This window comes from Sorex araneus, chromosome 11 (genome assembly GCF_027595985.1).
Source record: "Sorex araneus isolate mSorAra2 chromosome 11, mSorAra2.pri, whole genome shotgun sequence".
NCBI lineage: Eukaryota > Metazoa > Chordata > Mammalia > Eulipotyphla > Soricidae > Sorex > Sorex araneus.
In genome coordinates, this window is record NC_073312.1 from 8,431,171 (window position 1) to 8,459,021 (window position 27,851).

The 27,851-nt window shown below is 59.3% G+C and overlaps 2 protein-coding genes across 2 annotated transcripts; both read left to right on the forward strand.

The window, feature by feature from the left end:
- Positions 1–9,795, forward strand: PRDX3 (peroxiredoxin 3). The gene is made up of 7 exons (XM_004611889.2): positions 1–94; positions 1,465–1,600; positions 3,995–4,136; positions 5,491–5,626; positions 6,935–7,038; positions 8,231–8,396; positions 9,005–9,795. The coding sequence occupies exons 1-7, from the start codon at positions 59–61 to the stop codon at positions 9,056–9,058; spliced, it is 774 nt and encodes a 257-aa protein (XP_004611946.2). The 5' UTR covers positions 1–58; the 3' UTR covers positions 9,059–9,795.
- A 1,741-nt stretch (positions 9,796–11,536) lies between these two features.
- On the forward strand, positions 11,537–27,252 carry SFXN4 (sideroflexin 4). Its single transcript, XM_055119620.1, has 14 exons — positions 11,537–11,687; positions 12,354–12,419; positions 12,869–12,943; positions 14,625–14,651; positions 14,730–14,784; positions 16,988–17,013; positions 17,291–17,344; positions 17,433–17,489; positions 18,668–18,733; positions 19,701–19,776; positions 20,436–20,551; positions 24,195–24,280; positions 25,282–25,399; positions 26,932–27,252. Exons 1-14 carry the CDS (start codon positions 11,649–11,651, stop codon positions 27,007–27,009), a joined length of 939 nt encoding a protein of 312 aa, XP_054975595.1. The 5' UTR covers positions 11,537–11,648; the 3' UTR covers positions 27,010–27,252.
- Positions 27,253–27,851: the final 599 nt, after the last annotated feature.

A 27,851-nucleotide genomic window follows, 5' to 3' on the forward strand; every position in this document is an offset into this window, starting at 1 on the left:
CTACCAGGTCTCGCCCCGCCCCCGTTCCCGGGTTCCCGCGTTCCCGCGCGCAGCGAAGATGGCGGCGGCTGCTGGAAGGTTACTCCGGGCTTCGGTGAGTGGCCGCCGCTCTCGAGCGCGGAGACGCCGCTGTGGCTCCGGGGAACGTGCTGCCCAGACGCGTGCCCCGCCGCAGCCGAGGCGCCCCGTCGGCCCGCTGGGCGGGGGTCTGCGGGTAGCGGGCCCAGCGGCCTCCCGGGCCGGGCGCGGCCCCGTGCGCCTGCGCGGAGCCTCCTCCCGGGCGCCGCGGCGCGTGCCGAGCCCCGACCCGGGCGCCCCTCCGTGCCCGCCGCGGCCTCTCCCGGCCTCGGGCTCGCGGTCCTCGCCGCCCGGACCCCCGCTGGGCGTCTGCGCGGGCCCCCGGCCACCCCGCGGGCTCCTCCTGACTCAGGCCGGACCCCGGGCTTGAGCAAGCGTTTCCCTTGAGCCGCGTCCAAGGCTGCCCAGCGCCCGAACTTTGCTCCACTCGCTTGCGCGGCGGTGGGCCTTGAATTTTTGTGGTTTTTGACTTTTTTTTTCCTAAGGAAAACCTTGACTTAGCATGCCCGGAAAGCCGCAGGGTCTGGCCAGGTGCCCGCTGCTGGTGGCGCCCCGTGTGTTGCTGTTTCTGGTTTTGTCTTGCTTGGGGGGCTACGCGTGGAGGTGCGGGGGCCGCGGAGGAGGGAGCCCAGGCCCCGCGAGCATGTGCGCGCTGAACTGTCTCCCCAGCCCCGTGTTGTCCTTCCGAGTGTGGAGTTTTCATATTCTTCCCACGCCACACCTCAGCAGCATCCTGTTGCCTTTTTTTAAACACCCATTTATACTTTTAAAATAAAATTTGTATGTACTCAAAGAGATACTTTGAAGTTGATTGGGAGGTAGTGAAATGGTCACTCTAGTGACACATAGTTGCCTCTTGGGTCTGCGGTGGGTGCACCTGAAGGCGGTCTTCATTGAGCTAGTTGATCTTACCTCCGATTCCTCCTTTTGATAGCAACTTTGTATCTTTTTTGTTGCCGTTGTTAAAGTGCATTCACTATCACTTTGCTTCTTGTTACTGTTTTTTGTTTGTTTGAGGGCCCCATCCAGTGTTGGGCAGGGCTTACTCCTGGCCATGAGCTTACAGATCACTCCTGGCCACTTCCGGGGGCCATATGGGGTGCTGGGGATCAAACCCCGTCAGCCCGGCGCCAGGTAGGCGCCCTCCCGGCTAGCTATATTATGGCTCCAACCCCAAACTACTTATACTATTGATTACTTTGAGTCTTCTAATCAGCCCCGCCCCTCCAGGCTTTCTTGAAGGAAGCAGAGGGCTAGAGACTCCATTTAGCCCACATGGAGTTTAGGGCATTTGCTTCACAGGAGTGTTTGGTTCACGGGGGTGCGGGGCCACCTTTAGCCACTGCTGCGGGAGTCCTTGGTGTCACAGAGCTTTTCTCTCTCCAGGTTGCCCGACACCTGAGCGCCTTCCCATGGGCTGTTTCTGCCTCTGCGGCCCTAAGACCTGCCACTTCTGGAAGAACTTGCTTGACCAATGCTTTGTGGTCAGCCTCGGGACAAGCCAAATACACCTTTAGCACCAGTAAGTGCTGTGCCTTGGGGTGCCCAGGACAGGACGGCCTGCTCCTGCCGGGGGGCGGATGTTCCCTTCACTCACTGCCAGCTGCTGCTCCTTTTTCATTTGTGCCTGGTTTTAGGGACACACCCAGAGGTGCTCAGGGCTTATTCTGGCTCTGCTCTCGGGGATCCCTCCTGAGCTGGGAGACCCTAGGGGGTGCCCGGGACCAGGTGTGTGCAAGGACAGGCGCCCTCGCTGCCATACCGCCTCACCGGGAGCTTCCAGATGCCCCCCGCTGGCCCCGGACTTGCCAAGTCGGTCCGGGCCAGACCAGGGCGTGGACAGTTTCTGATCATTGTCCTTGTGTCTGGGCTTTCTGGGAGATGACAGAGGCTTTATCTCCTGTGCTGAGGGACACGAGGGTGGGGCAGGGACATCTCTGCTCTCTTCTGGGCCTGGGAGTGCGGGAGTGAGATAATGGGGTGTCTGCCGCCTCCCAAGGCCCTTGGATGAGATCTGTGTGCTGGCCGCAGCGGACCATGGGCTGATCGAACGGTCTGGCCTGGTCTGAGGAAGGCAGCTTTGTTTCTCGAGGTTTACACTCCACATCCTAGAAAGTGGGTTCTGCCGAGATCAGCGAGAGCTGTTCACACACCCCTCCTTCAGATTTGTCCCGCCTGTTTTGAGGACTTTGGGGAGGGGGTGGGTCCACCTCGGGAGCTGGAGGCTGTGTGGACCTTGCCCCTCCATTTCTAGAGCCTTTGTGGTGGGGGATGGGGAGGGAAACTGGGGACATTGGTGAAGGGAAGTGGACACTGGTGACGATGGGTGCCAGAATATTCATGGTATGACTGAAACTAAATCATGAACAACTGACAGCTGTGTTTCTCAAGGTGAATCAATAAATTCTTTTTAAAAATCTTTGTGGGTGAAATACTCTGAAAAGCTTCATAGTGTTACTGCCCTGAAATTGAAAAGTATTTCCTTTTTTTTGGGGGGGGGGTTGGTTCTTTGGCCACACCCAGTGATGCTCAGACTCAATCCTGGCACAGAGGGTCACCACTGGCTCTGCACTCGGGGTGACTTCTGGCCTACTCGGGGACCACATGTGGGCCACAGATTTGAACTGGGTTTGGCTGCATGCAAGGCAAGTGTCTTATCTCCTATCGCTCCAGTCCTTTATTATTATTATTTTATTAAATCACCGTGAGAACAGTTACAAACCCTTCCAGTTTAAGTCTCGGTTATACAATGATCAAACACCCATCCCTTCACCAGTGCACATTTTCCACCACCAAGAACCCCAGTGTACCCCCCTCCCACCCCTCCCCCTGCCTGTGTGGCAGATGATTTCCACTTTACTCTCTCTCCACTTTGATCATATTCAATATTTTGACAAAAGACACACCACTATTACTTGGAATTTTCCCCAACATTCAGACCTGCCGAAAAGGCATCATTAGGCAGTTTGTTTTCTATTGCTGATTATGAAGAGCTTATGATGTCACACGGCTGCAAAGATTTTGGATTTCTGATATTTTAGTAATAAGTCTGGAGGCATTTCTGCCAAAAGACGCTGGGTTCCAAGATTGGTTTGTGTGCCTCTGGGATCATGACCGTTCAGGAGCCAACAGCCGTTTGTGGGAGGCAACTCGGGGCCTCATTGGGGCGGGGAGAAGGGCCAGTTCCACCCCCCATCCTGTGAGGCCCCTCGTGTCTCATTACTGCAGTCTCATACCTGGCTGTCTAGTAGGCTCTGAAAAGGTGGCAGCCACCGTGCTGCCGGGGAGGAAAAGGCGGAAGGTACAAACACCTTCCCCCACCCGGGGTTCCAGCCCTTTAGTTTTTAAAAGAATTGCAGGGGCCGGAGCGATAGCACAGCGGGTAGGGCGTTTGCCTTGCACGCGGCCAACCTGGGTTCAATCCCCGGCATCCCATATGGTCCCCCAAGCACTGCCAGGAGTAATTCCTGAGTGCAAAGCCAGGAGTAACCCCTGAGCATCGCTGGGTGTGACCCAAAAAAGAGCAAAAAAATATATATATATATATTAAAAGAATTGCAGACTTATTTTGTCTTGGGTCACACCGGAGCCTGTTTGGGGGCTGCTCCCAGCACTGTGGGGGGTCCTTGCGGTGCTGGGTCAAGCCTGGGCCTTTTGCGGTCTAAGTGTGCATGGCTTTGAGCTGTCTCCTGCCACAACCCAGACGGAGAGTCCATCTCCTGCGGCGTCTTCCAGAATTCCCCGGAATCCTTTGGTTTGGCTAGCATTTCCGGGCGACTCGGCATCCCGAAGGCCAGTAGAAAATCATCTTCGGTGTGTAGCTGGGCGGGCCCCTGTGCTTGACTGACTCTGCTCCCCGGTTGCCTGGGAGATGTGTGCGGCTGCAGCAGGTAAGCCCCATCCCTGCTTCTTCCAGGCTCCTCGTACAGTGCTCCCGCCGTGACCCAGCACGCGCCCCATTTCAAGGGCACAGCCGTGGTCAACGGAGAGTTCAAAGAAATCAGCCTGGATGACTTCAAGGGGAAATACTTGGTGCTCTTCTTCTACCCTTTGGATTTGTGAGTATCTGCCCTCCCGTGATGGCCCTGTCCTGCAGGGAGCCACGGCCAGGAAGGGTCCGGACTCCTTGCTCCTCTCCGCTCCCCTCCGCCTCTCCCTGCCGCTCCCCTCCCTTCCGCTTCTCTCTTCCCAGGGCCTTGTAGGTCGCAGTACATTTCTGAGGTGCCATCCGTGGGGATGTGGTGGGGAGGGTGTTGGCAGTTTTTTTAAGGGGGACTGTTGATTTTTCATAATTCCCCCCCCCCCCGGTTTTGGATTGCTCCTGGCTTTATGCTCGACTCAGTGCTCATGGGTCACACCCAGCAGTGTTCCGGGGACCTTGCGGTATTGACCTGGGCCTTTGGGCTGTGCTTTTGGCCCCCAAAGGAGGGTGTTTAAAATGACTTGTGCCCAGGGGTTCTGTAACATACTGGTCTGGAGGAAAATGAGCCAAACATTAATTTTCTCATGAAGCTACTTGGTTAAAATTAAGAAAAATGCTTTCTTGATTCTTAGATTATGTTCCCCATTCCCAATTTTTGGTATAATTCTTTTTTGGTTTACGTGTTTTTGTTTTGGGGCAGCACCTAGCAGTGCTCAGGGCTTACTCCTGGCAGGGCTCAGGGGTACCCTATGGGGCACCCATGGGGTGCTGGGGATTGAACCTGGGTTGGCTGAATGGAAGACAGATGCTCTGCTCACTGTGCTATCTCTCTGGCCCCTGAAGGTTTTTTCAGTAAAATGCTTTTACTTAGGGCCTAGGGAAGTAGTGAGGGCCCCGTAAAGGGGCAGGAGTCACGCGGCCCAGGTCGGGCTGTGGATGTCTCCAGAATGGCTCCTGGATGCGCACAGCCGTGTCACCTGCATGTTTCCATTCGGTCCTGTTCTTACTTGGTTTGGGGCCACACCTGACACAGAACACGGGTGGGGGTGGGGAGTGCTGGCACTGCTTTTGGCTCAGGGCTCCGGGGTCACTCCCAGTGGTGCTGTGGAGACCTTAATGTTGTGGGGATCAGATTCTCCTGCATACACATCATTTACCAGCCCTTTGAGCTCATTTGTGGGTGGGTGGGCTTAGGGCGGTTGGGTTTTTTTTTTTCCTTTTTGGGTCACACCCCGCAATGTTCAGGGCTTACCGCTGACTCTGCACTCAGGAATTACTTCTGGCAGTGCTCAGGGAACCTTATGGGACTTGAGGATTGAGCCCTGGTCGGCTGCATGCAAGGCAGACGCCCTCCCCGCTGTCCTGTCCCTATGGCCCTTGCGTTGGTTGTTTGGAGCTGAGTCAGTGCTGGGCCCTCCCTGCCCCCGCTGGGCGGTTGGCACCTGCCCCTGTGTTGGCGCCCTCTGATGAGCCTCTCTGCCTTCTTCCAGCACCTTTGTGTGTCCTACAGAGATTGTGGCTTTCAGTGACAAAGCTAATGAGTTTCACGACGTGAACTGTGAGGTCGTCGCGGTGTCGGTGGACTCACACTTCTGCCATCTGGCCTGGATAAACACACCCCGGAAGGTATCCACACCTCTGTCCATCCCTGCCCTGCGCCCAGGGAGACGAGACAGAGCCCGAAGGACCAGCCTGCCCGCTGGCGAGCCTGTCGGAGGCCCCTTTAGCTCTGCCCAGCTCCCCGCACGCACGCGTGGCTGCTCCCCACTCCTTGTATTTGCCGGGGTTCAGGCTTGACCGGCGGGCGCAACTGTGTGCTCTTGCTGTGCCCGGGTTACCCACGGGGTTACCCACGGGCTCCGCACGGCAGGGCCCAGCACTTCCCGCTCTGTACCGCTGTGGAGCAGGGGTGGTATTTTTTATGTCTCGTATATTTAGAGGAGCCACCCTTGGCTTGCTCAGGGTTTGCTCCTGGCTCTGCTCAGGGATCACTGCTGACGGAGCTTAGAGGCCCATGTACGGCGCCAGGGTGCTGTGTGCTCTCCAGCTGCAGGGGGCAGTATTCTTGCCTGAGACCTTGTGTGGGAGAATTAGAATGTTGTGCTCCGCTGCCAGACTGTCAGTGAAATTATTCAAAGTATTTTTTGTTTGTTTGGTTTTTAGCCCCACCCAGCAATGCTGATCAGGGCTTACTCTGACTCTGCACTCAGAAATTAACTCCTGGCAGCGCTTGGGGAACCATATGGGACACTGGGGATCGAACCCGGGTCAGCCTCATTTAAGGCAAGCACTGTACTGGCTATGTTATCTCTCTGGTCCCCAGAGTATTTTTTCTTATGACTGACCTTTGTGCATCGAAAATTAATCTTCAGGAGCTGGAGCAATAGCGTAGTGGGGAGGGCGTTTGCCTTGCACGCGGCCAACCCAGGTTTGAATCCCAGCATCCCATATGGTCCCCTGAGCATCGCCAGGAGAAATTCCTGAGTGCAGAGCCAGGAGTAACCCCTGTGCATCACCGGGTGTGACCAAAAAAGAAAAAAAAATTTAATCTCCAACTGGAAGAATACTCAAAGAATGTGTGGAGTGGGTGGTGGTTAGGGGCCAGAGCAATAGTACAGTTGGTAGAGCACTTGTCTTGCATGTGGCTGACTCAGTTAGATCCCCAGCTTCCCATATGGCCCCCTCCCCACTGGCCCTGCCAGGAGTGATCCTGAGCACCACTAGGTGTGGCCCAGCAACAAAGAATTGGGGGGAGGTGTTTGATCTAGGCCCTTGGTTTGATCTGAGCCTCCCTGTCTGCTTGGCCATGCGTATCTCAGTTTCGTCTGTTTCTCGTTGCTCACACACGGTCATGGGCCGCGTCTCAGATGACCTGTCGGCCAGCTAGGCCGGGAGGGCGCCCAGGGTGACCAGTGCCCCGTTTGCGTTCCTCAGAGCGGCGGTTTGGGCCACATGAACATCATGCTGCTGTCGGACCTGACGAAGCAGATCTCCCGAGACTACGGCGTGCTGCTGGAAGGGCCCGGGCTCGCGCTGAGGTACCGGGGCAGGGGGTCGGGTCGGGGTACGGCTTGGCCCCTGTCTGACTGGGTGAGCAGGGTATTGGGCCTGGCTGACTCAGTGACAGGACAGGTGCCTCCAGGCTGCTTGTGAGGTGGCAGTACGGGAGGTCTGGTAACTTCCAGACCGTCATTCGCTCCGCGCCCGGCCCTTGTCCCCGAGTGCAGAACGCACCCTGGCCAAGCGCGGCCCTTCTGTCTTTATTTCTCCTGGTGCTTCGGGGCTGACCCCGGTGTCGTCCCCATCCCCCCCACCCCCGGCCCCGTGCAAGGTATATGCTCTGCTCAGCCGCCTCTGCTGGAAGAGTCAGTGCTTAGGGCTCGGCCGAGGTGTCCTCGAGGAGCCTGCAGTGGCCCCTGTGCTGTCCTGCTGTTCAGCTGGGTTGCGCCTGGCCCTGGTCACCTGCCCCTGGCTCCAGGTCCATTCCGGGCCGATGCAGTGTGGCTGATGTTAGGGTTCGCCTTTAGGGATGAGGGGGTGGAGCCTCTTGTGGCTGTGCTCTCTCTGGGGCCCAGGGGCCCTGCCAGCCCTCCAGGACCTCGCCCCAGTGACATTCCAGGCCCGGGCGGAGGGCGGGCACCTTTCCTACTGTTTTTCTCTCACCTGCCCTTCGCATTTGCTGTGTGCCCTTGAGGTGGACAGGTCAGCCCTGCAGGCCAGCAGCGCCAGCTTGCAGACAACATGAGACCCCAGGGCAGGGCCTCAGACCCATGAGCCAGTGCTTAAGAGGGCAGGCTGCCCCTGTTTGGGTTTTCCCAGGGGCCTTTTCTCTCGTGTGCCCAAGCGGCCACTCAGTTCACCGGTGCTTACGGATTGGAGAGAAACGTGCTTTCAGCCCTTCCCGTCTGCCTGCGTTTCCTTGCCAAGATTTGGTCCAGTGGCCCAAAGAATGCTTGCTGATCCCAGTCAGTCTCTGCTCTCTGTGGTCCAGCGCCTTCGAGTCTGTGTGACATGGGGTCATCTCCAAACGGGATCCTGGGGCCTGTTTTCCGTGGTGCACTGATTCCCCTCTGCCCCGGCAGAGCGTCTCACAGGAAGGGATGAGAGCCTTTGCGTGAGGAAGGAAACCTTTCTGAGCGTGAGAGGGAGGCTGAATACGTGCTTTGTGTGGGGGGGGAGGGGGGCTGTGCTCCATTGTGGGTGTTGCTCATGAGGCAAATCCCACTCCAGAGGCCTCTTCATCATCGACCCCAATGGAGTCATCAAGCACCTGAGCATCAATGATCTCCCCGTGGGCCGCAGCGTGGAAGAGACCCTGCGCCTGGTGAAGGCGTTCCAGTTCGTGGAAACCCACGGAGAGGTCTGCCCCGCCAACTGGACGCCGGATTCGCCTACGGTCAGTCTCTCTCGGGGCCACAGGGGGCCAGGGCACGAGTTAGGTGGGGTTGGTTTGCCTTTTTTTGTTTGTTTGTTTTGCCTCCAAACTCTGCTCCAGAGGCCTAAGCCAGCTGGTGCCCAGAGGCGCTGCCCTGGGCAGTATGCAGGGGTCACTGCAGCTCCCTGCACTTGTAGGGCTGAGGCCCCTGACCACTGAGCTACCGCCCTGGCCCCTGGACGGGCTGTTAATGGAGTTTTCATTTTCTTCTCTTTGGGTTGCTGAGACCCAGGCCCTCACATTGAGGTGTGTGTGCATCACAGCCACAGGCCTGCCACATGCCTGTGTGTGTGTGGGCACTACTTCCAGTGCGATGCTAGGGACTGAGCTGGGCAGAGCCTGTGCCTGTCTCTGAATGTCCCCGTGTGGGTTAGAGGAACAGACGCTTCGTTAGCAGAGGGCTGCGGCTGCGCTCAGAGGACTAGTCCCTGCTCCGCCCGCGGGAGGGTGGCGGGGCGTCGGTCCCAGGCACTGCACAGGCGCAGGCTTTGGTGAAAGCTGGAGAGATTCCGCTCCTCTCGAGACGTTGGTCCTGGCAGGGACCCACTTAGCTGTTGCTGTGTTTTCAGATCAAGCCGCACCCGACGGATTCCAAAGAGTACTTTGAGAAGGTGAACCAGTAGCCCCCACGGACCCCGCAGCTTCTCCCGCCACCACGGAACCGCAGTCGCGACAGCATTCTAGAGGTTTATCCAGGAATCCCGCGCTATGTTTCTGTAATTAATACTGCTTGAGTTTTTTTTTTTTTTTTTTTTCTCGGTCTTGTCTTGCCTAACGGGGATTGAGCCTAGGTCTTGTGTTTGCCTGACCGCTAAGACCCAGCCCCGGGCAGGTGCAGGCTTCATAATCTTGGCGGGTAACAAGACGGATCCCGTGCCGCTGGGGTGCCTGCTTCTCCCACTCTGTGGGTCACGCCCTCAGTGGGAGAGGAGATGCTCTTCCCTGGCCTGCCCGAGTCTGTCCCGGCCAGACACAGCCTCGGAGGCCTCTGATCAAGTCCTGAAATTGTCTTCTTGCACCTCTTCTTCTTTATGTAAAGCTGCATTTTCTTTAATCAATGTTAGCACCAGTAGTTGGACTTTCGCAATGAATGTTTATGTGATCAAAACAAATGTGAATCATGTTTTAGAGAAACACAGTGGCAGAGTGACTCTACTGACCTTGCATGTTGCCACCGCTGAGCGTTTATCTAGGCATTTTACTTACTTTGTTAACCGACTTACCATGTATTTCTAGCTATTGATTGAGTATAGTTATCAAAGATATTTATTGAATCCAGGGATTATATTTGAAATCATTGTAATTATTTTCTTTCCTGAAAAATAAACATATAGTGAAAAAATAAAGATATTTTAAAATATTTGCGCTCGTTTTTTTCTTGTCTTTGGGCCATACCCACCCAGCTTTGCTCAGCGCTTACTCCTGGCTGTGCTCAGGGGTCACTGCTGGGGGTGCTCAGGGAACCATATGCAGTGCCAAGGGCCAAACCTAGGTCGCTGCATCTAAGTCAGCACCTTAACCCCTGTACTGTCTCTGCTCCCTCTTTCATTTTTGTGTTTTTCAACCATACCCGTTGATGCGTGGGGCCTTCTCCAGCTCTGTGCTGCGGGTCACCCCTGTAAAATACTTACATTGACACTGTTGTCTCAACTTATATGTTGCACTTTAATTCCCTTATAATTAAATGAAAAGATATTGTAGCATTTAATTCAGGGACCACAAGAAAAAATTAGTAGTGGACTCGAAACCGAAGAAGTTAGTTTAGAGGGTCCGAGCCATACTAAAGAACATACAGTGTTTGCCGTGCATGCAGCCAACCCGGGTGTGATCCCTGTCATCCCATGTGGTCCCATGAGGTCCCCTGAGCAACGCTGGGTGTGACCCAGAAAGCAAAAAATAAAGTCAATTTAGGGAAGCCAGCCCTGGAGAGCACCGGTGATTGTTCTAGAGACACAAACGGAAAAGGCAAAAACCAAAACTGCATGAGTGGAAAACTGCAAAGGCTGATGGGAAGGAAGATCTAGAGAGGCTGCAGATACATGGTGTCTGTCCCGCTTAGGAGGCTCAGTGACAACCTCTAGAGAGTGGGTGAGGCTGGATGCTGGGGGCAGAGGCCAGCGGGAGGGGGCGGGTTCAAGAGGCCTTGTGCCTGGAAGCAGAGAACTTGGATTGTTTTTTTCATTTGCTTCTGTTTTGGAGCCACAGCGTTGCTCAGGGATCACTCTTGGAGGGACCCAGGGATGCTCAGGCTGGAACTCAGGTTGGCCCCTTGCACGGCAAGCGCCCTGACCCATTGCATCACCGACCGGGGGTGGGGTGGGGGGATGTAGGTAGGAGCTTGATAATTTTCCTTTTCTAAGTAGCTAAATTAGTTTCAGAGCCGGGCCTCTTGTGTGGAAAAGCTGCGCTTCACCATTCCCGGTGCCCGTTTACGGCACCGCCTGCACAGCAGACGCGCTCCCCAGGCCAGAGGAACCCAAGGCGCGGGCCCCTAGTCAGCCGCAGGCCGCAGGGCTGGAGCCTGGACGCTGGGGAAGCGTGTGAGCTGCCGAGCGGGAACCGTGAACTGCAGACGCCGCATCACGTGGCAGGGGAGCAACCAAGGCCGCATTCCAGCTGGGGAGGGGAGGGCCAAGGAGGCAACCAACGGGCCCGCGGGGTGCGTATGAGCGCCCCAGAGTGGACACTGAGAGCGCCGCCCGAAGCCCCAGCCCCGAGGGAGGGAAAGGACGCCCAAGCACAGATCAGAAGTAGAGGCAGACGGGGCGGGGCCCTACAGCCTAGTGCTTGGGCCGGGGCGGAGGCCGAGCGCCCAGGACAGCCGAACCATCCCGGCAGCTGCAGGAGGGAGCCCGGGGCGGGGCAAGAGCGGCAGGGGCCGCTGCTCCTGCTCCTCCTCCTCCTCCTCCTCCTCCACCTTCTCCCCTCCTCCGGCGCATCCTCGTGCAGTAACTGCAGCTCCTGCAGCTCTTCCTGCAGCTCCTCTTCCTCCTCCTCCAGTTGCTCCTCCTCCTCTTGCAGCTCCTCCTGCAGCTCCTCCTCCTCCTCCTGCAGCTCCTCCTGCAGCTCCTCCTCCTCCTCCTGCAGCTCCTCCTCCTCCCCCGCCCCGCCCCGCCGGCCCCGGGCTCCGCCTCCGCCGCGCCGGGCCGGAAGGGGAGCGGGAGGAGGTGGCCGCGCCGGCCGCCGGCCCCGGGCTGCAGCGCCGCCGCCCGCATGGAGCCCAACGTGCGCTTCGGGATCGTCGAGCGCCAAGTACGCGCGGGCTCGGCGCGCCGGGGGCAGGGGCCGGGGGGCGCGGGGACCGGCCGCCGGCCCGGGCGACCCTGCTGACCTTGAGCCGCGCACGTGGTCGCAGCCCCCGCCGCCCGCCCTCCTCGGCGCCCGGGAGGGGACGCGGAGGAAACGCCCGCTGCTCGCGGCCGCCCGGGCTGTCACCCAGGGCCCCCGGTCTGCGTCCCGGCGGAGGGGCAGGGGGGAGCCGCCCTCCCTGCAGCCCCGCCGCCGCAACTGCCCAGTGGGGCAACCCAGGCCCAGCCCCAGCCCCGTAGGACCCTCCGCACCGCCGAACCGGGAAGGAGAGACCGCGCGCTTGAGCGCGCAGCCCCCGGGGATTCTGAACAGATATTAGCAGAATAATGACCTTTCCACAGGGCCGTAATCAAGTAGCTGGTGTCAGAATTGCCGAGAGCAGGGACAGAGGCCCTTTCCAGGGTGGAAAATGCATGCACGAGCCGTTTCGAGCCTCAGTTTCCCGCCCGTCGGAGGCGGGCCTGCAGTGAGGATCCTGGGAGATGCGCGGGTAGAAGCAGAGGCTCCCAGAGCGCTGTGAGGGTCTCCAGAGAGAAGTTAGCCCTGTTGAAGCACCAGCCCTTTTGGTGTCCACTGCCACTGACCTCTCTGGTCCTCTCCCCTCTCAAGTCCTTTTTCCAGAGGTTTCTTCAGTGGACAGAGCTGTTGGACCCTACCAATCTGGTCCTCTCCATCGTAAGTATGTTCTTGTTTCGGGACAGAGTGAATCTTACTTACGTTTGGTTCTGGAACGTGAGACTTCTCTTTTGAGAGCCTTGACGTCGAGTGGTCTTGACCTCTTGTTTTTACTTGGGAGACATGACCGACTGGCAGATGCATTTGGGGGGAATGTCCCTGGGGGCAGAGCACACTTTGGGGAGCATTTGGAGGAGAGGCAGGGAGGGGGACAGGAGGAAAGGGACAAAGCCCAGGGAGGGGCCTGTTAGCCAGCCCCATTTCTGCAGCGGGGTCCCCTCCGGCCACATGCCATGACCAGGCAGGTCGTGGGGCCCATCAGACGGGCTGGGAGGCCGGGCTGTGTGGAGCCTGGGTCCCCTGTGGCAGTGAGTGTGAGCGCGCGTGTCATTCCTAAATCTGGGACAATCTGAGCGATGAAACCTTCTTGATTCTTTTCTTATCTGCAGGAAAAAATTGAAAAATCACGGCAAATACTGTTAACAAATGAAGAGGCTTTCAAACTTGACTCGGAAGACCCCCGGGTATGTTCCTGGGGTATGTTGGGGTGGGCGGGCTGGGCCCACCGGCTGATCTGGCCTGAGATGATCCAAAATCAGGTGGGATTATGATATTATAAGCACGGCCCAGAGATACAGCTTTTGAAAACTGGATCAGGGCTGGAGAGATAGCACTGCGGGTTGGGAGTTTGCCAACATGCTGACCCAGGTTCAGTCACCAGCACCCCATATGGTCCCCCAGGCACCACCAGGAGTAATTCCTTAGGGCAGAGCCAGGAGTCACCCCTGAGCACAGCCGGGTGTGACCCAAAAAGTGAAAATTTAGATGAAGAAGAAGGAGAAGGAGGAGCTGAAGGAGAAGGAAGGAGGAGAAGAAGAAAGAAAGAAGAAAACTGGGGCTGGAGCGATAGTACAGCGGGTAGGGCGTTTGCCTTGCATGCAGCTGACCCGGGTTCGATTCCCAGCTTCCGATATGGTCCCCCGAGCACCGCCAGGAGTGATTCCTGAGTGTAGAGCCAGGAGTCAGCCCTGAGCATCGCCGGTGTGACGCAAAAAGCCAAAAAAAATAAATAAATAAGAGAACTGCATTAGTGTTGCTTTGATTTTTGGGTCCCCTGGCAGTGATTTTTGGGTCCCCTGGCAGTGCTTAGGAGCTGTTTCTGGGTGCGGCTGGGGCCTGCTCCTGCTTGGAGGGCCACGTGGTCCTTCGTGCACAGTTAGCACTCCAGCCCTTTGCGCCATCCTTCCGGCCTGCACTCAGCTTTAGTCTTTTGGGCAGAGGGGCGGTACTGGGATGCGGCCGTGCCGGGTGGTACTCGGGCTCTTCTGGCTCTGTGCTCAGGGGTGGCTCCTGACAGTGCTCGGGGGACCGTGTGTGGTGCCGCAGATTTGAACCAAGGCCGCAGCTGCGGTCTTCCCTCTTTGGCTTTCCCTCTGGCCCCCTTGTCTTCATATTTTTTGCAGACTTACCGGGGCTCTAGATGACGTCTAGTTTGGTGTTTGCTCAGACGCAGCCTCTTGCGGGCACCCGGCGGGCTGGATTCAGCCTCAGATTGGTGTGGACCTGAGGCCGCGGGTTAGGTCTTTGTTATGTTCTGGTCCTTTTAATTTCTTTTGTTTTGGGGGCCACACGGGGTGGAGCTCAGGGCTTATTCCCAGCTCTGTGCTCAGGACTCACTCCTGATGGCACTTGGGGGGACCCTCTTGTGCTGGGGTCAAACAGGGGTTGGCCATGTGCATGGTCAGTGCCAGCCCTGGGTCATTTTCTTTCTCTCTCTCGTTTTTTGTTTTGTTCTTGTTTTTGTTTTGGGGTCATACCTGGCGATGCTCAGGGGTTACTTGTGGCTCTGCACTGAGGAATTACACCTGGCGATGCTCAGGGGTTACTCCTGACTCTGCACTCAGGAATTACACTTGGCAGTGCTCAGGGGACTGTAGGGGATGCCAGGGATCGAACCCTGGTCGCCGCGTGCAAGGCAAACTCCCTCCCCGCTGGACTATGGCTCCAGCCCTGGGTTCTTTTCTTTCTGTGACTCATCCCTGGCCTGGTGTTGAGGGACTCGACTGATTCAGGTTCATTTTGCGTGTGGTAGACACGGTCCAGCCGGCAACTGTGGAAGGGGCAGTGGGTGGCCGGGAGGGAGACGGCGAGGAGAGACTGCCCGGTGGCCTTTGCCAGCCGGCGAATGTAACGTCTTCTTTCTAGATCATGGAAGCTTGGAAGAGAAGTCTCGTAAGTGTCAGCCCTTCCTGATTATTGCCCTTGGGTAAGGCCAGGCCGCAGACTAACCTTGGTGTTCACCTTTTGAAGTCCACGGTGCACCCCGACAGCAGCAGGCTCATCCCCGTCCCCCTCCGGCCTGCAGGTGAGTGGGCGGCAGTGAGGCCGCCGTAGACAACTCTACTGTTCTTCTATTATTTATTTATTTGCCTTTTGGGTCACACCTGTTGATGCACAGGAGTTACTCCTGGCTCTGTACTCCGGAATCACTCCTGGCGGTGCTCAGGGGACCATATGGGATGCTGGGATTCGAACCTGGGTCGGCTGTGTGCAAGGCAAACGCCCTACCCGCTGTGCTGTCACTCTAGCCCCTCTGCCACTCTTTTAGTTCATCTTGGCTCACTGGGGACCAAGCTCAGCGGTGCTTGGGGGGGCTCTTCCGGAACCTGTGCTCTGGCATTGCTCCGGGAGGTGCCAGCTTTGAAGGTGGCTGTTCATTTTTTTTTTTTTTTCTTTATGGGTCACACCTGGCTCTCCACAGGAGTTACTCCTGGCTCTGCACTCAGGAATCACCCCTGGCGGTGCTCAGGGGACCATATGGGATGCTGGGGTTCGAACCCGGGTTGGCCGCGTGCAAGGCAAACGCCCTCCCCGCTGTGCTATTGCTCCAGCCCGAAGGTGGCTGTTCTTGACACGAAGTTTATATTCATCCCCTTGCGCTGTCTTCACAGCCCCTGCTTCAATGTTTGTTTCCTCGCAGAATTTCTTACTTTGGGATTTTGGGCCACGCCTGGAAGTGCCCCTCCAGACGTGGTGGTCTGGGGTCACTGCTGGCATTGTTCAGGCCAGCACAGACGCTCGCCCTCGTAGCTCCGGGCCCACTCATTCCTAGAAGCACGCCTGGCAGCGGAGACAGCCTGAAAGAGACTTCGATGCCTTCCTCCCCCTCCGTGGTGGTGCTGATGGGGCAACTGTGTTTGCCGTCTTGTCGTGGCAGTTTCCGGGGTGCACTTGTTTGCTGCACGTGTCCTCTCTGGGGGCTTGGTTCTCGTGTTTGCTGGGGGCTCTCACCCCGGTACTCACCCGGGCCACACTCCCAACCCTAAAGTGCTCGTGTCTCTGCCCACTCACTCTGGCCGTGACAGACACTGCCACCCTTCAGGGGGAACGGGAGTCCCCCCACAAGCAGAGCTGCTAGGATCGTGCTCGGTACCTATGGGCAGCACTGGCGGGGAGGGCGAACCCATGGTCACATGCTCACGTGGCAAGTGCTCCTTGTCACCGAGCCATCCCCCAGGCCCCTCAAAGGAGTTGAAGGGTGTCGGGCTGATGGTGGAGAAAAGCAAGTATGGGGCCCTGAGCCGTGTCTACCCGTTTGCGGCGTTGGTGAAGAGGGGCCGACTGAACTGAATCCCACCCGCTTCATGACGCCCCCCCAAAGCCTGTCATTAGCCAGGGCTCCGGACTTGTCACTCATCAGTGCAAGCATTGGGCATTACATTTTGATCTCACTGCAACAAGGGAATTAAATTCCATTGTTGTTGGGGCCAGAGAGATAGGACAGCGGGGAGGGCATTTTCCTTGTACACAGCCAACCCGGGCTCAATCCCTGGCATCTCATATGGTCCCCTGAACACCACCAGGAGGAATCCTGAGCACAGAGCCAGGAGGAACCCCCTGAGCATCGCCAGGTGTGGCCACAAAACAAGACAATCCATTGTTGAGGATCCTTTGAACTAAAATTCTGGGTATTGGCCACGTTCATGGCTCAGTAGCACTTACCTGGGTTCGATCCCCAGCACAGTTAGGAAAAAATTCTTACAAATAAAAAAAAAAAAATCCAAAACTGGAATCAACGGTGCTGGGGGGGGGGTCAGGAGTCGGGGGTCAGAGGTCGGGGGCCTGGGCTGAAGGTGGCAGCCACTAGTGAGCCCTTTGTTCCAGGCCCCCAGAGCTGCCCCTATGGGGTCTCGGGGCCACTTCGAGCATCGTCCGCTCGGCCGTGTGTGGGGTGGCCTGTCAGGGCCGGGTGCCCGGGCCCGAGCACTGCCCACAGGGGCGGGGGCTGGGTCCTGGGTGCCCTGGACACACGGCGTGGCGTGTCCCAGAACCAGACCCCCGGGCTCATCCCAGCACCCACGCCCCGGGGCCCGCTCAGGGTAGGATGGCTCAGTGCTTGGGCCCGGTGGTGTTGGGGGGCAAAAGGGAGGGACCCCTGTGGCTAGGGATCGAACTCGGGGCCTGCGCATCTCCCTGGCCCCCAGGCGGGTATTTCTAGGAGGAGGGGAGACGCGGGGTGGCGGGAGGGTGGGCTCAGCGCCCTCTCACTTCCCCTCTGCTCCCCGCAGCGTTCCTGCCCTTCACTGCGCCCATGGTGAGTCGGTCCCCCACCTCCTGGCCAGGGTCCCGCTGCTCTGAGCCCCCGTCCCGGACACCTGCACGGTCGTGAGGGAGCCCCGTGCTGACCCTCCCGCTCGCCCCATGCACACACCCGCACTGCCACGGCTGGGCCCGCCCCGCCCCTGGGACTGGGGTGTCCATCGTCCCCGGCCTCCTGGGCACCCCCCGCCATCTCCCGGGCTGCCGCTTTGTTCCCGCGAGCTCCCCCCGCAGGCTCTGAACACTCTGCTCTTGTTCTCTTTGCTTCAAAGGTGTTTCTGTCACTCCTGCCCACGAAAACCCTCAAGTCCATGGTTCTGCCTCAGGTACTGGCCCTGGTTGCGATCGCGCGTCCTGGCCCCTGCGTCCTGGGGAGGCCCGTGTGACCGTGACCGTGTCCTGTCCCTCCCCCAGGCCTCCCTGTACACCTACTGCACCGCCTTCAACCTGGTCAACGGCAACGCCAGCTACGTGAGTAGGGAGGCCCGGCGGTGCTGCCACCCTCTGCCAGGCCCTGTGCCCTGTGCCAGGCCCTGTGCCCTGTGCCAGGCCTGCCGCTTGCTTTCAGTTCCCCTCGCTGGCTGCACTGTGGTGTTTGGGGCTGGCAGGTAGCACAGTGGTCAGGGCTCCTGCCTGGCGTGCGTCCGACCTGGGCTTCATTCCCGGTATGCTAGGTCCCACACATCACTGGGTGTGACCTGGGTCTCTGAGCACTGTTGGGGGGACCTGGGGACCGAGCACTGTCAGGGGGACCTGGGGACTGAGCACTGTCAGGGGTTCCTGGGGACTGAGCACTGGCAGGGGGACCTGGGGACTGAGCACTGGCAGGGGGACCTGGGGACTGAGCACTGTCAGGGGTTCCTGGGGACTGAGCACTGGCAGGGGGACCTGGGGACTGAGCACTGGCAGGGGGACCTGGGGACTGAGCACTGTTGGGGGTTCCTGGGGACCGAGCACTGTTGGGGGAACCTGGGGACTGAGCACTGTCAGGGGGACCTGGGGACCGAGCACTGTCAGGGGTTCCTGGGGACTGAGCACTGGCAGGGGGACCTGGGGACCGAGCACTGTCAGGGGGACCTGGGGACTGAGCACTATCGGAGGGACCTGGGGAGTGAGCACTGTCAGGGGCTCCTGGGGACCGAGCACTGTTGGGGGTTCCTGGGGACCGAGCACTGTCGGGGGACCTGGGGACTGATCACTGTCAGGGGTTCCTGGGGAGTGAGCACTGTCAGGGGTTCCTAGGGAGTGAGCACTGGCAGGGGACCTGGGGACTGAGCGCTGTCGGGAGTTCCTGGGGACTGAGCACTGGCAGGGGCACCTGGGGACTGAGCACTGGCAGGGGCACCTGGGGACTGAGCACTGGCAGGGGTTCCTGGGGACCGAGCACTGTCGGGGGACCTGGGGACTGAGCGCTGTCGGGGGTTCCTGGGGACTGAGCACTGGCAGGGGTTCCTGGGGACCGAGCACTGGCAGGGGGACCTGGGGACCTGCAGGGCGAGGCAGCCTTGCGTCTTTGCACCGTTGTGCGACCGGACAGACTGATTGGCTGGGAATCGTGCAGCCCCTGTGCGTCCTGGGGACCCCCCCCAAGAGCTGTTGTTTCCTGAGACGCCTCCTGTGTTTCCTGAGACGCCTCTGCTCTTCCCTAGAACCGCGGCCCGGTGGAGAGCCTGCTGCTGGGGGCAGGCGTCACGGCGTCCTGCACCTTCTTTGGAGTAGGTATTCGAAAAGCGCCTTGACTGTGTCCCCTCACATCCTTAAACCGTTTTCCTCGTCCGGGGAGATGCTCAAAGCCCTGGGGCTCCGGGCTGACCCCCAGCACCCCTTGCTGCGTTCGGAAACCGGAACCCAGAACCCTAGTTCCTCTGCTTGCAGAGGAACGTTCCCTCTTAAACGGGTTTGTTGGGGGGTGGGGGCCGTGTGCCCGGGAACTGCTCAGCTGTGAGCTTGGGTGATTCCTGCGTGTTCGGGGCCCTGGGGACAGTGGACTGAACGGAGCTGGGCCGCATGCAAGGCCAGTACCATCTCTCCGGGCCCTAAACATGGAAGTTTTAGCGTCCAATAAGCCTGGATTGCTTCTCAGCCCGAATGCTCAGTGGCCAGTGGTTCTGGCAAGGCTTGGCCCAGTTCTCGCGGGTTGGGCAGACACCTCTCCAGTAGAGTGAGCGTTGCCATGAAGCATGTCACCCCCACTTCGGGGGTTCCCCCATTCCTATTTGCGCTGCCTTGGGGTCTACTCAGAGTATAATTGCCTTGCACGTCGCCAACCCGGGTTCGATCCCCAGCAGCTCATATGGCTCCCTGAACAGAACCAGGAGTGATCCCTGAGCACAGAACCAGGAGTCAGCCCTGAGCATTGTGGGTGTGGGACACACACACACACACACACGCACACACACGTACACAGTATCCCTAAGGAAGCTACCTGCATCCAGGCCTGGCACTGAGCTGAGGGACTCTTTGTTGCTCTCTGTCCCCGGAGGGTGAAGGCCGTGCGGCCGGGCTTTGTCACCCGAGGCCAGGGAGGAGGCCCAGGCAGCGGGCGTGAGGACTAAGGGTGCCCAGGAGCCCTGGCAGGCCGGGCTGGGGCCTTGCTGGACGGGCCCGGCTCTCTGCGCCTGAGCCCCCCAGCGGGCGGGTTTGTTTGGTCCCAGACCAGGAAGGTTCTTGTCTCGTTGGCAGCTGATTCCTCGTTGGGTGTTGAAGGCGCCACTGAAGAACTCTCTGCTGAGGAAATCCTTGCCCGTCTTCCTCCTGGGTAAGCCCGGGGCCCCGCTCGTCCTGGCCGCCCCGTGTGGAGGGGTCATGGCTGCAGATGCCCAGATCCCGCCCTGGGTCGCCCGGGCGACCTTTGCTCTGCAGCTCTGCCTGGTAGCTTCCTTCGGCCCAGCCTGGGGACAGAGGCCACCATAGGGCTGGCGTGGCCCCTCGAGTACAGGTGACAGTGCAGGGGCTCGTGCTAACACTCTGGGCTGGCCGGCCTCGTTGTCGCCCCTTTCACAAGCCATGCCCCCGCCCCCATGAGCCGGGGTTCTGATTCCGGGGTGCTCACTGATATCACCCCGCCTCAGCAGTGATGGGGTGATGATGTCAGTGGGGATATTTGGAAGTGACCGTCCAGGGATCTGGTCAAACCAGCTGCAGCAGAGCAGGGCTGGGGGTTAGCTCCAGGGTCCTGGGGTCTCTAGAGTCTGGGTGGGAGGGAGCCAGGCTGGGTTTGGGGGGTGCCAGAGTAGCGGGGAGCAAGGATGGTGGCCTCAGGCATCTCTCCCCCGCCCCCGACCCGGGTGCATCCCGGGTGGGTGACGTCAGGGTGGAGAAGGGGGCGGTGGGCAGGGAGCTGGGGGTCCCCGAGCCGTCGCCCGTGACGTAACGGCCGAGACCGGCCCTATCCTCACGCCTGTCTCCGTGCCCCAGCGTACATCAGCGGGATGAACGTGGTCGCCACCCGGAGCCTGGAGCCCATGCGCGGGATCGAGGTGATGGACAGAGAAGGGAACATCATCGGCTACTCCCGGAAGGCCGGGACCAAGGTGGGAGCCGGGCTGCAGCTGCCCGACAGACAGGCGTGCTCTACCCTCGGCTTCCTCCCCCGCCTCCCCCCTCCCTTCCCTCTCTCCCTCCCCCCTTTCCCTCTTCCCATCACTTCCTCTCCTTCCTCCCTCTCCCTCCTCCCTTCCCACCTTTCCCTCCCTCCCTCCTCCTGTCCCTCCCTTTCCTTCTCTCCTTTCTTCATTCCTTCTCTCCTCCCTCCTTCCCTCCTGACTTCCCTTCATTTCTTTCTTTTTTTTTTTGCTTTTTGGGTCACACCCGGCGATGCACAGGGGTTACTCCTGGCTCATGCACTCAGGAATTACTCCTGGTGGTGCTCAGGGGACCATATGGGATGCCAGGGGTCGAACCTGGGTTGGCCTCGTGCAATGCACATGCCCTCCCCGCTGTGCTATCGCTCCAGCCCCTTCCCTGTGTTTTCTTTCATTCCTTCCTTCTTCCCTTCCTCCTTTTCTCCACCCCCCTCCCCCGCTGTTTGTGTGTTTATCGTGACCAGGACTCTCACTCCGGGGATGCTGTGTGCATGTTCTTGCCGTGTCCCAGGCATGTGGTGCTCCCCCAGGGTCACTGCTGTGCTCGAGGGGTCGCACCCTGGCCTTAGTGCTTGCTCATCTCTTGTCCGGGGCCGGTGAGTGATCTATAGCCTGAGTTCGATCCCTGGGATCCCATGTAGACCTCAGAGCCCCCTAGGAGTGATCTGAGTGCAGAGCCAGGAGTAAGCTCTGAGCTGTGCCGGGTCTGGGTGCCCCCTCCCCCACCCCAAAAGAAACTAGTAAATACAACAGAATGACTGTGGGTGGCCGCCCCAGCTGGGAAACACCCTCCCGCACGGTAGGGTCTGTCCTGGCCTGGGGTGTGGAGACGAACAACCAGCCACGTGGACCCGGAACTGATGACCACGATGACCACGGCTTAGCATCAGCAAGAGCCCTTATTTATTTATTTTTTTAATAATTAATTGGGGGCTGGAGCGATAGCACAGCGGGGAGGGCATTTGCCTTGCACGCGGCTGACCTGGGTTCGATTCCCAGCATCCCATAGGGCCCCCCGAGCACCGCCAGGAGTGAGTCCTGAGTGCAGAGCCAGGAGTAACCCCTGTGCATCACCGGGTGTGACCCAAAAAGCACAAAAAAGAAAACTAAGAACTAATTGTGAGGGTCTGGAGGCGTTGGCAGGGGACATGCATGCCTTACACGTGGCCAGCCTGGCTTCGGTCCCTCACCCCACAGTTGGTGCCCTGAGCCCTCCAGGGGTGAGCCCGGAGCACTGTGCCAGGAGCAAATCCTGAACACTGCTGAGTGTGGCCCCAAACAAAAAATAATCCAAGTGAATTTTTGTCTTCTGGGCCACCCCTGGCTCTGGTCTGGTGTCTGCTGGTTGAATATCCCTGTTGTAAAGTCAAGGAGCATTTTCGTTGGGGGGAGAGGAGGAAGGCACCCAGGCTCTGCCCGGGCACTTGGGACCAGGCGAGAGACGGTCCATTTGCCGGGCCGGGCCAGGGATGGAGCCGCTTCTCTGCCTTCAAGGCTGGAGCAAGTCTGAAATCTGCGGGTGTTTCCTTGGCACCACCCTCTGGCCATGCCCTTGCCTGTCCCTTCCCTGCCGTCTCTGTCCCTGGACTGGAAGCCCCTCCACCCCCGCCCCCGAGCCCCAGCCTGCCAGCGGGATAACCCCGTTCTCACCAGCAGCGCTTCGTGTCTGCTGCAGGAAGGCCAATTGAGGGGGAAAAGAAAGGCTCTTTTTTTTTTTTCTGCTGCTCTGCTTTAAGAAGAAAAACAAGATAGGGAAAGTTATCTTTTTATTTCTTTTTTTTTTTTTTTTTTTGCTTTTTGGGTCACACCCGGCGATGCACAGGGGTTACTCCTGGCTCATGCACTCAGGAATTACCCCTGGCGGTGCTCAGGGGACCACATGGGATGCTGGGATCCGAACCCGGGTCGGCCGCGTGCAAGGCAAACGCCCTACCCGCTGTGCTATCGCTCCAGCCCCGGAAAGTTATCTTTTTAGATAACCAGTTCCTCAAGACCCTTGTGGCTGCTGTGCATGGCCCTGCGTGTGTAAGCAGCTGGTCCCTCGCAGGGCGTGTGACGAGGCTCAGCTATGGTTTCAGGAATGCGTAACTGCGCTATCTGAGCTATCTGCTGGTCACGGCCCCTGATCAGATGGCCAGTCCACGCTGTCCTCCTGGGCGGGCCCGGCGAGCTGCGTGCTTGCATCCTGGGCCACGTGACATCAGCCCCACAGACAGACAGGCAGACAGACAGACAGACAGACAGGGGCGCTGGCTGCCCCCGCAGCAGGGACCCCTTGATTCCGCTGATGTTCTCACTGACACTGAGCACGTTGCTTTGCTTTGATGCTCCAGGAAGCGCCTGTTTATTGCCCCGGTGAGGGAACTGAGGGGCACGTTGGTGGCCTGGGCAGAGAGGGGAGCCAGGAAGGTAGGTGGAGGCCGGAGGTGGGAGGCTCAGGCCAGGAGGGTGCAGTAGGCACCCACTCTGAGCAGAGACCACCCCCCCAGGCCCCCTTGTTTTGCAGTACAGGAAAGGGGCCGGGCACACCACACCCCAGCCCCACAGGCTGAGCACTGAGCAGGGAGTGATCTCTGAACACCACGGGGTGGCCCAGTGGCCCAACCTCAAATCAGTTCAGTGAAAGGTGTAATGATGTTAGAGAGAAGATGGTAGAATGTTCAACTCTGCGATTCCTTTTTGTTTTGTTTTGTTTTTTGTTTTTTGGCTATACTTAGTAATACTTGAACTAACTCCTGGCTCAGTGCTCAGGGATCTCTCCTGGCAGGGCTCCAGGGACCTTAGGGAGGGGGCGCTGGGGGTAGAACCCAGGCCGGTCACTCCCTCTCTCCTGTCTCCCTGACCTCTTTCTTTCATTTTCTTAATGTTTGGCTAACCTGTTTGACTTCGGGGCTAGAGAGAGCACAGGAGTAGGCCATGTGCCTTGCACATGTCTCACCCAGGTTTGATCCCCAGCACCCCATATGGTCCCCCGAGCACCACCAGGAGGAATTCCTGGGTGAAGAGCCAGGAATGAACCCTGAGCATCGCCGGGTGTCGCCCAAGGCGGCAGGGGTGGGAGGAAGTACAAAAAAAGTTTCAGTTCATTCACAGTTGTGGCCTGTTATCTTTGGATTGTTCATTACTGCTCTAGGCTGTTTTGTGGGTCTGTGTTTGGAGGCTGGGGCCCAGGGAACCCTTAGTTTGTTACAAACTGTACGTGTTCGGTCCAACTGGGGTTTACAGCAAACTTGACTCCATGAATCAAAGCTGCATGCACGCAGCGACCTGGCCAGGCCCTCCTAGCTGGGCTCTAGGGGGCACCCACAGGAGGGGGTGCCCTCGGCGGCTCTCTGGCCTTCCTCGAGGCTGCTCGCTGCATTGCCAGTGAAGCCGCTTTGCCTGTGCTGGTTGATGTGGGGTGGGGGGGGCATCTGCAGAGACCCTGGCGGAGACGGGAGGGGATTCCATGTCTGACGCCAGCGCCACCCCCGTGTTTGTGTGACTGTGGGAGAGACAAGAGCTGCCGCCTGCCTGGCGCGGGCCCCGGGCGGTGCAGGGATGCAGGGATGCACCTGGTCCCGGCCCACCGCCCACACCCCTCCCCCACCAGGCCGTGAAGGACACGGCGACGTCCAGGGTGCTGCTCTTCGGGACCTCGGCGCTCATCCCCGAAGTCTTCTCCGTCTTCTTGAAAAAGTGAGTGGTTGGGGCTGGAGCGATAGCACAGCGGGTAGGGCGTTTGCCTTGCACGCAGCCGACCCGGGTTCAAATCCCAGCATCCCATATGGTCTCCTGCGCACCGCCAGGGGTGATTCCTGAGTGCATGAGCCAGGAGTGACCTCTGTGCATTGCTGGGTGTGACTCAAAAAGCAAAAAAAAAAAAAAAGTGAGTGGTAGCTGGCGCGAGGGTGCACCGGGAGGGCGCTTGCCTGCCCGCGGCCGACCCAGGCTCGATCCCCAGAGCCCCAGACGGTCCGTGGAGGCCAGCAGGCGTGATTTCTGAGCGCAGAGCACCGCTGGGTGTGGCCCCTACACAAACAAGAAGGTCTTCCCTTGGCCCGAGGCCCCCCGGGGGAGGAGGCCACCGAGTCCAGCTGGTGGCCCCGTGTCCTGCTTGGCAGTCTGGGGACCCACGGGGACGCCACGGCTGGTGTCCAGGGAGCAGCAGAGCCAAAGGCACCCACTGTCCCTTCCGTGGCTGCTCACTGGGCGGGACGCTGCTGCCAGCCCGCAAGGGGAGAGAAGCTGCTCACTGCCCGCTGCCCTAGGGCCCCGGGGGTGACCCACGGGGTGTCCCCCAACCCTGTCACTCAACCCTGTCATCGTCCTGTGGCTAACAGCCCAGGAAGGGACTCCTGCTCCTGTCTGCAATTCTTGGCATCTCCCCACCACAGGGGTCAGATCTCTGACCCAGGGCCCATGGTCAGAGGTCAAGGTTACGGTCAGAGGTCAAGGTCACATCACTGCCCAGAATAAGGCCCAGCTGCCTGCGGTGGCCTAGCCTGGGAGCCCTGGGGTACAGGGTGAGCTACTTGGTGAGAGTGACTGCCGCCTCCGGTGTGGGCCCAGGGGGTGACGAGTCTCCTAGGGGCGGGGCTGGGAGAGGAGGCCCCACGCGTGCTCCCCACCGGGTGCTGGGGGTGAGTGTTCCCGGGGTGCCCGCAGGGGTCCCTCAGGGCTGGCCGCTGCCCCTCCAGGTCGCAGATCTTCGTGCGGTTCCCGTGGTCGCTGTGGCCCCTGAAGCTGTCGTGCACGGTGCTGGTGCTGGGGCTGATGGTGCCGCTGTCCTTCAGCATGTACCCGCAGATCGGACAGGTGAGGCCCCGCCCGCCTCCCCCCTCCCCCTCTCCCCTCCCCTCTCCCCCAGGACCAGAGCCCGAGGTTTCCTTCCCGTAAACCTGTAACAGCGGGAAGCGAGAGCAGGTGAAGGTAGTTACCCCTGTTCGATCCCCGGCAATCCATCTGGTCCCCTGAGCCCCGCCAGGTGTGGCCCCCAGAACCAAATTAAATTAAAACTATTTAGTGATATTCAAGGTGTTTTCTGGGCTGGAGCGATAGCACAGCGGGTAGGGCGTTTGCCTTGCATGTGGCCGACCCAGGTTCGATTCCTCCGCCCCTCTCGGAGAGCCTGGCAAGATACCGAGAGTATCCCACCCGCACAGCAGAGCCTGGCAAGCTCCCCGTGGCGTATTCAATATGCCAAACACAGTAACAACAAGTCTCACAATGGACACGTTACTGGTGCCTGTTCGAGCAAATCGATGAGGAACGGGATGACAGTGACAGTGATTCAAGGTGTTTTATAATGTCCTGTAGGGATGCCCTGTCCAGCAGTTCTTTCTCTATGGCAGTGTTCTAGAACTTTCTGTCATGTTTGGGAGCTGCTAGCCACTGTCGCCATCAAACCCATGAACCGTGGCCCCGATTTCATGCCGAGGGTCTCAGTCGGAATGCATACCCCAACATTCAGTCCTTGGGGACCACACTGTAAACCGGGCCCCCGGGGCTGACCACCAAGACGCAGGGAGGGGAGTGCCCGGCTGGATGGGGGACAGGATCTCAGAGGCCAGAGTGGAGCAGGAAATGGAGTTCAGGATTGCTTGGGGGCTCGAACCCAGAGCCACGCACCCCACTCCCTGGAGCCTCCTCCATCCACCCCCCCCCCCAGCCCAGCAGGTTTGGCGTTTGCTGGATCTTGAACTTACGTCCGAGGTGGGCTTGGCAGGGAGGGGCCGCATGGGGGTCTGCACGGGTGAGGCGCCACCTCCCCACTTTGCCTGGGGCGGTGAGCGAGGGGTCGGCTCTGTGAGGAGGCTTTCCCAGGGCTGTCCGGCCTGCCCGTCCCCGCACCCAGAGACCCTCGTTTGTTTACGGGACAGTGGCACTGGCGTTCCAGGCGGGATATTGAGCAGTGTCAGGCGGCCCCCTCTGAAACCTAGGCGGCACTTAACGTCAGTGACTCATCAATCCAGTTTCATGAGATACATTTAGGGCCCAGAGAGATAGTACGTACGAGGCTGAAAGCGCTGACCTCTCATGTGGCCGGCCCCAGTGGAACCCCAAAGCCACCGAGGAGTGACCCGTGGGCACAGAGCCAAGAGTAGGGCCTGAAGGTAGGGCCTCAGCCCCCTCCCTCCTAAAACTTTCATCTCGAAATTAAAATAGGGGCCAGAGCCATGAGTCTCTGGGGCGGGAGCTTGCCTTGCACACAGCCCACCCTGGTTTGATTCCTGGTACCCCGTAGGGTCCCCAGAGCACTGCTGAGAATGTCCCCCAAACCAACCCCATTCAGATTTGAGTCGGTGTTTGGGTGCCGCTGCAGAGTGACCTTCCGCTGTGTTTTGCAGATCCCCAGCAGCCAGCTCGAGGAGGAGATCCAGGCGGCCACGGAGGAGGCGGAGCTGTTCTATAACAGAGGGGTGTAGGCGGGCCTCGCACCCGCCTCTGGGGCTGTGCGCCCGGAGCCCACGGCCCCATCTCCAGCACCCGGGGCCTTGACTGCAGGACGCTCGCCCCAGCCCGCCCAAGTGCCCCACGGCCAGTGGGGTGCCCTCAGCCTTTGTGGGTGCCTTGTCCGGGGCTGCTGAGGGGCGCGAAGGCTACCTCTGCTGTGTGTCCTCTGACCTCTGGCAGGACCCTGGAAACGACCATTAAACTTGTCTCAAGGGCCTGATTTGGATGAATAAAGGGGTCACGGGGGCACTGTCCAGGGCAGCACGAGCACAGCTGTGTCCACCCCCACTTGGCTCCTTCCTGTTCTCAGCTGCTGGCCGTAGTGCCACCACCAGCCCCTCAGCCCGGACCGGGCTCTCGGTCTCCCCGACGGACCCGTCTCCACACCCCTGTGGCCTCCAGCCTGCAGCCGTGAAGCAGCTTGATTTGTTACCTCACTTAAAAATAGAAATGGGGGGCTGGGGAGAGAACAGCGGGGATGGGGGGGGCTCTTGCCTTGCACGCTGACTCAGGTCCACCAGTGCTCCCTGGGTGCAGAGCCAGGAGTAAGTCCTGAGCACTGCTGGATGTGACCCGCAAACCAAACCAAAAAAGAGCAAAACTGCAGGGGGGAGGGAGCACAGAGAATATCGAGGGGGTTTGCCTTGCACAAGGCTGACCCAGGTTCAACCTCCAGTATTTCATATGGTCCCCCAAGCCCCGCCAGAAGTGACCCCTGAGCGCCCAGCTAAGCGTAATCAGGTGTGGGCCCAAAACAAAAGGGCAGAAATGGGGGCTGGAGCACGTACAGGAGATTGGGCACTTGCCTTGCACA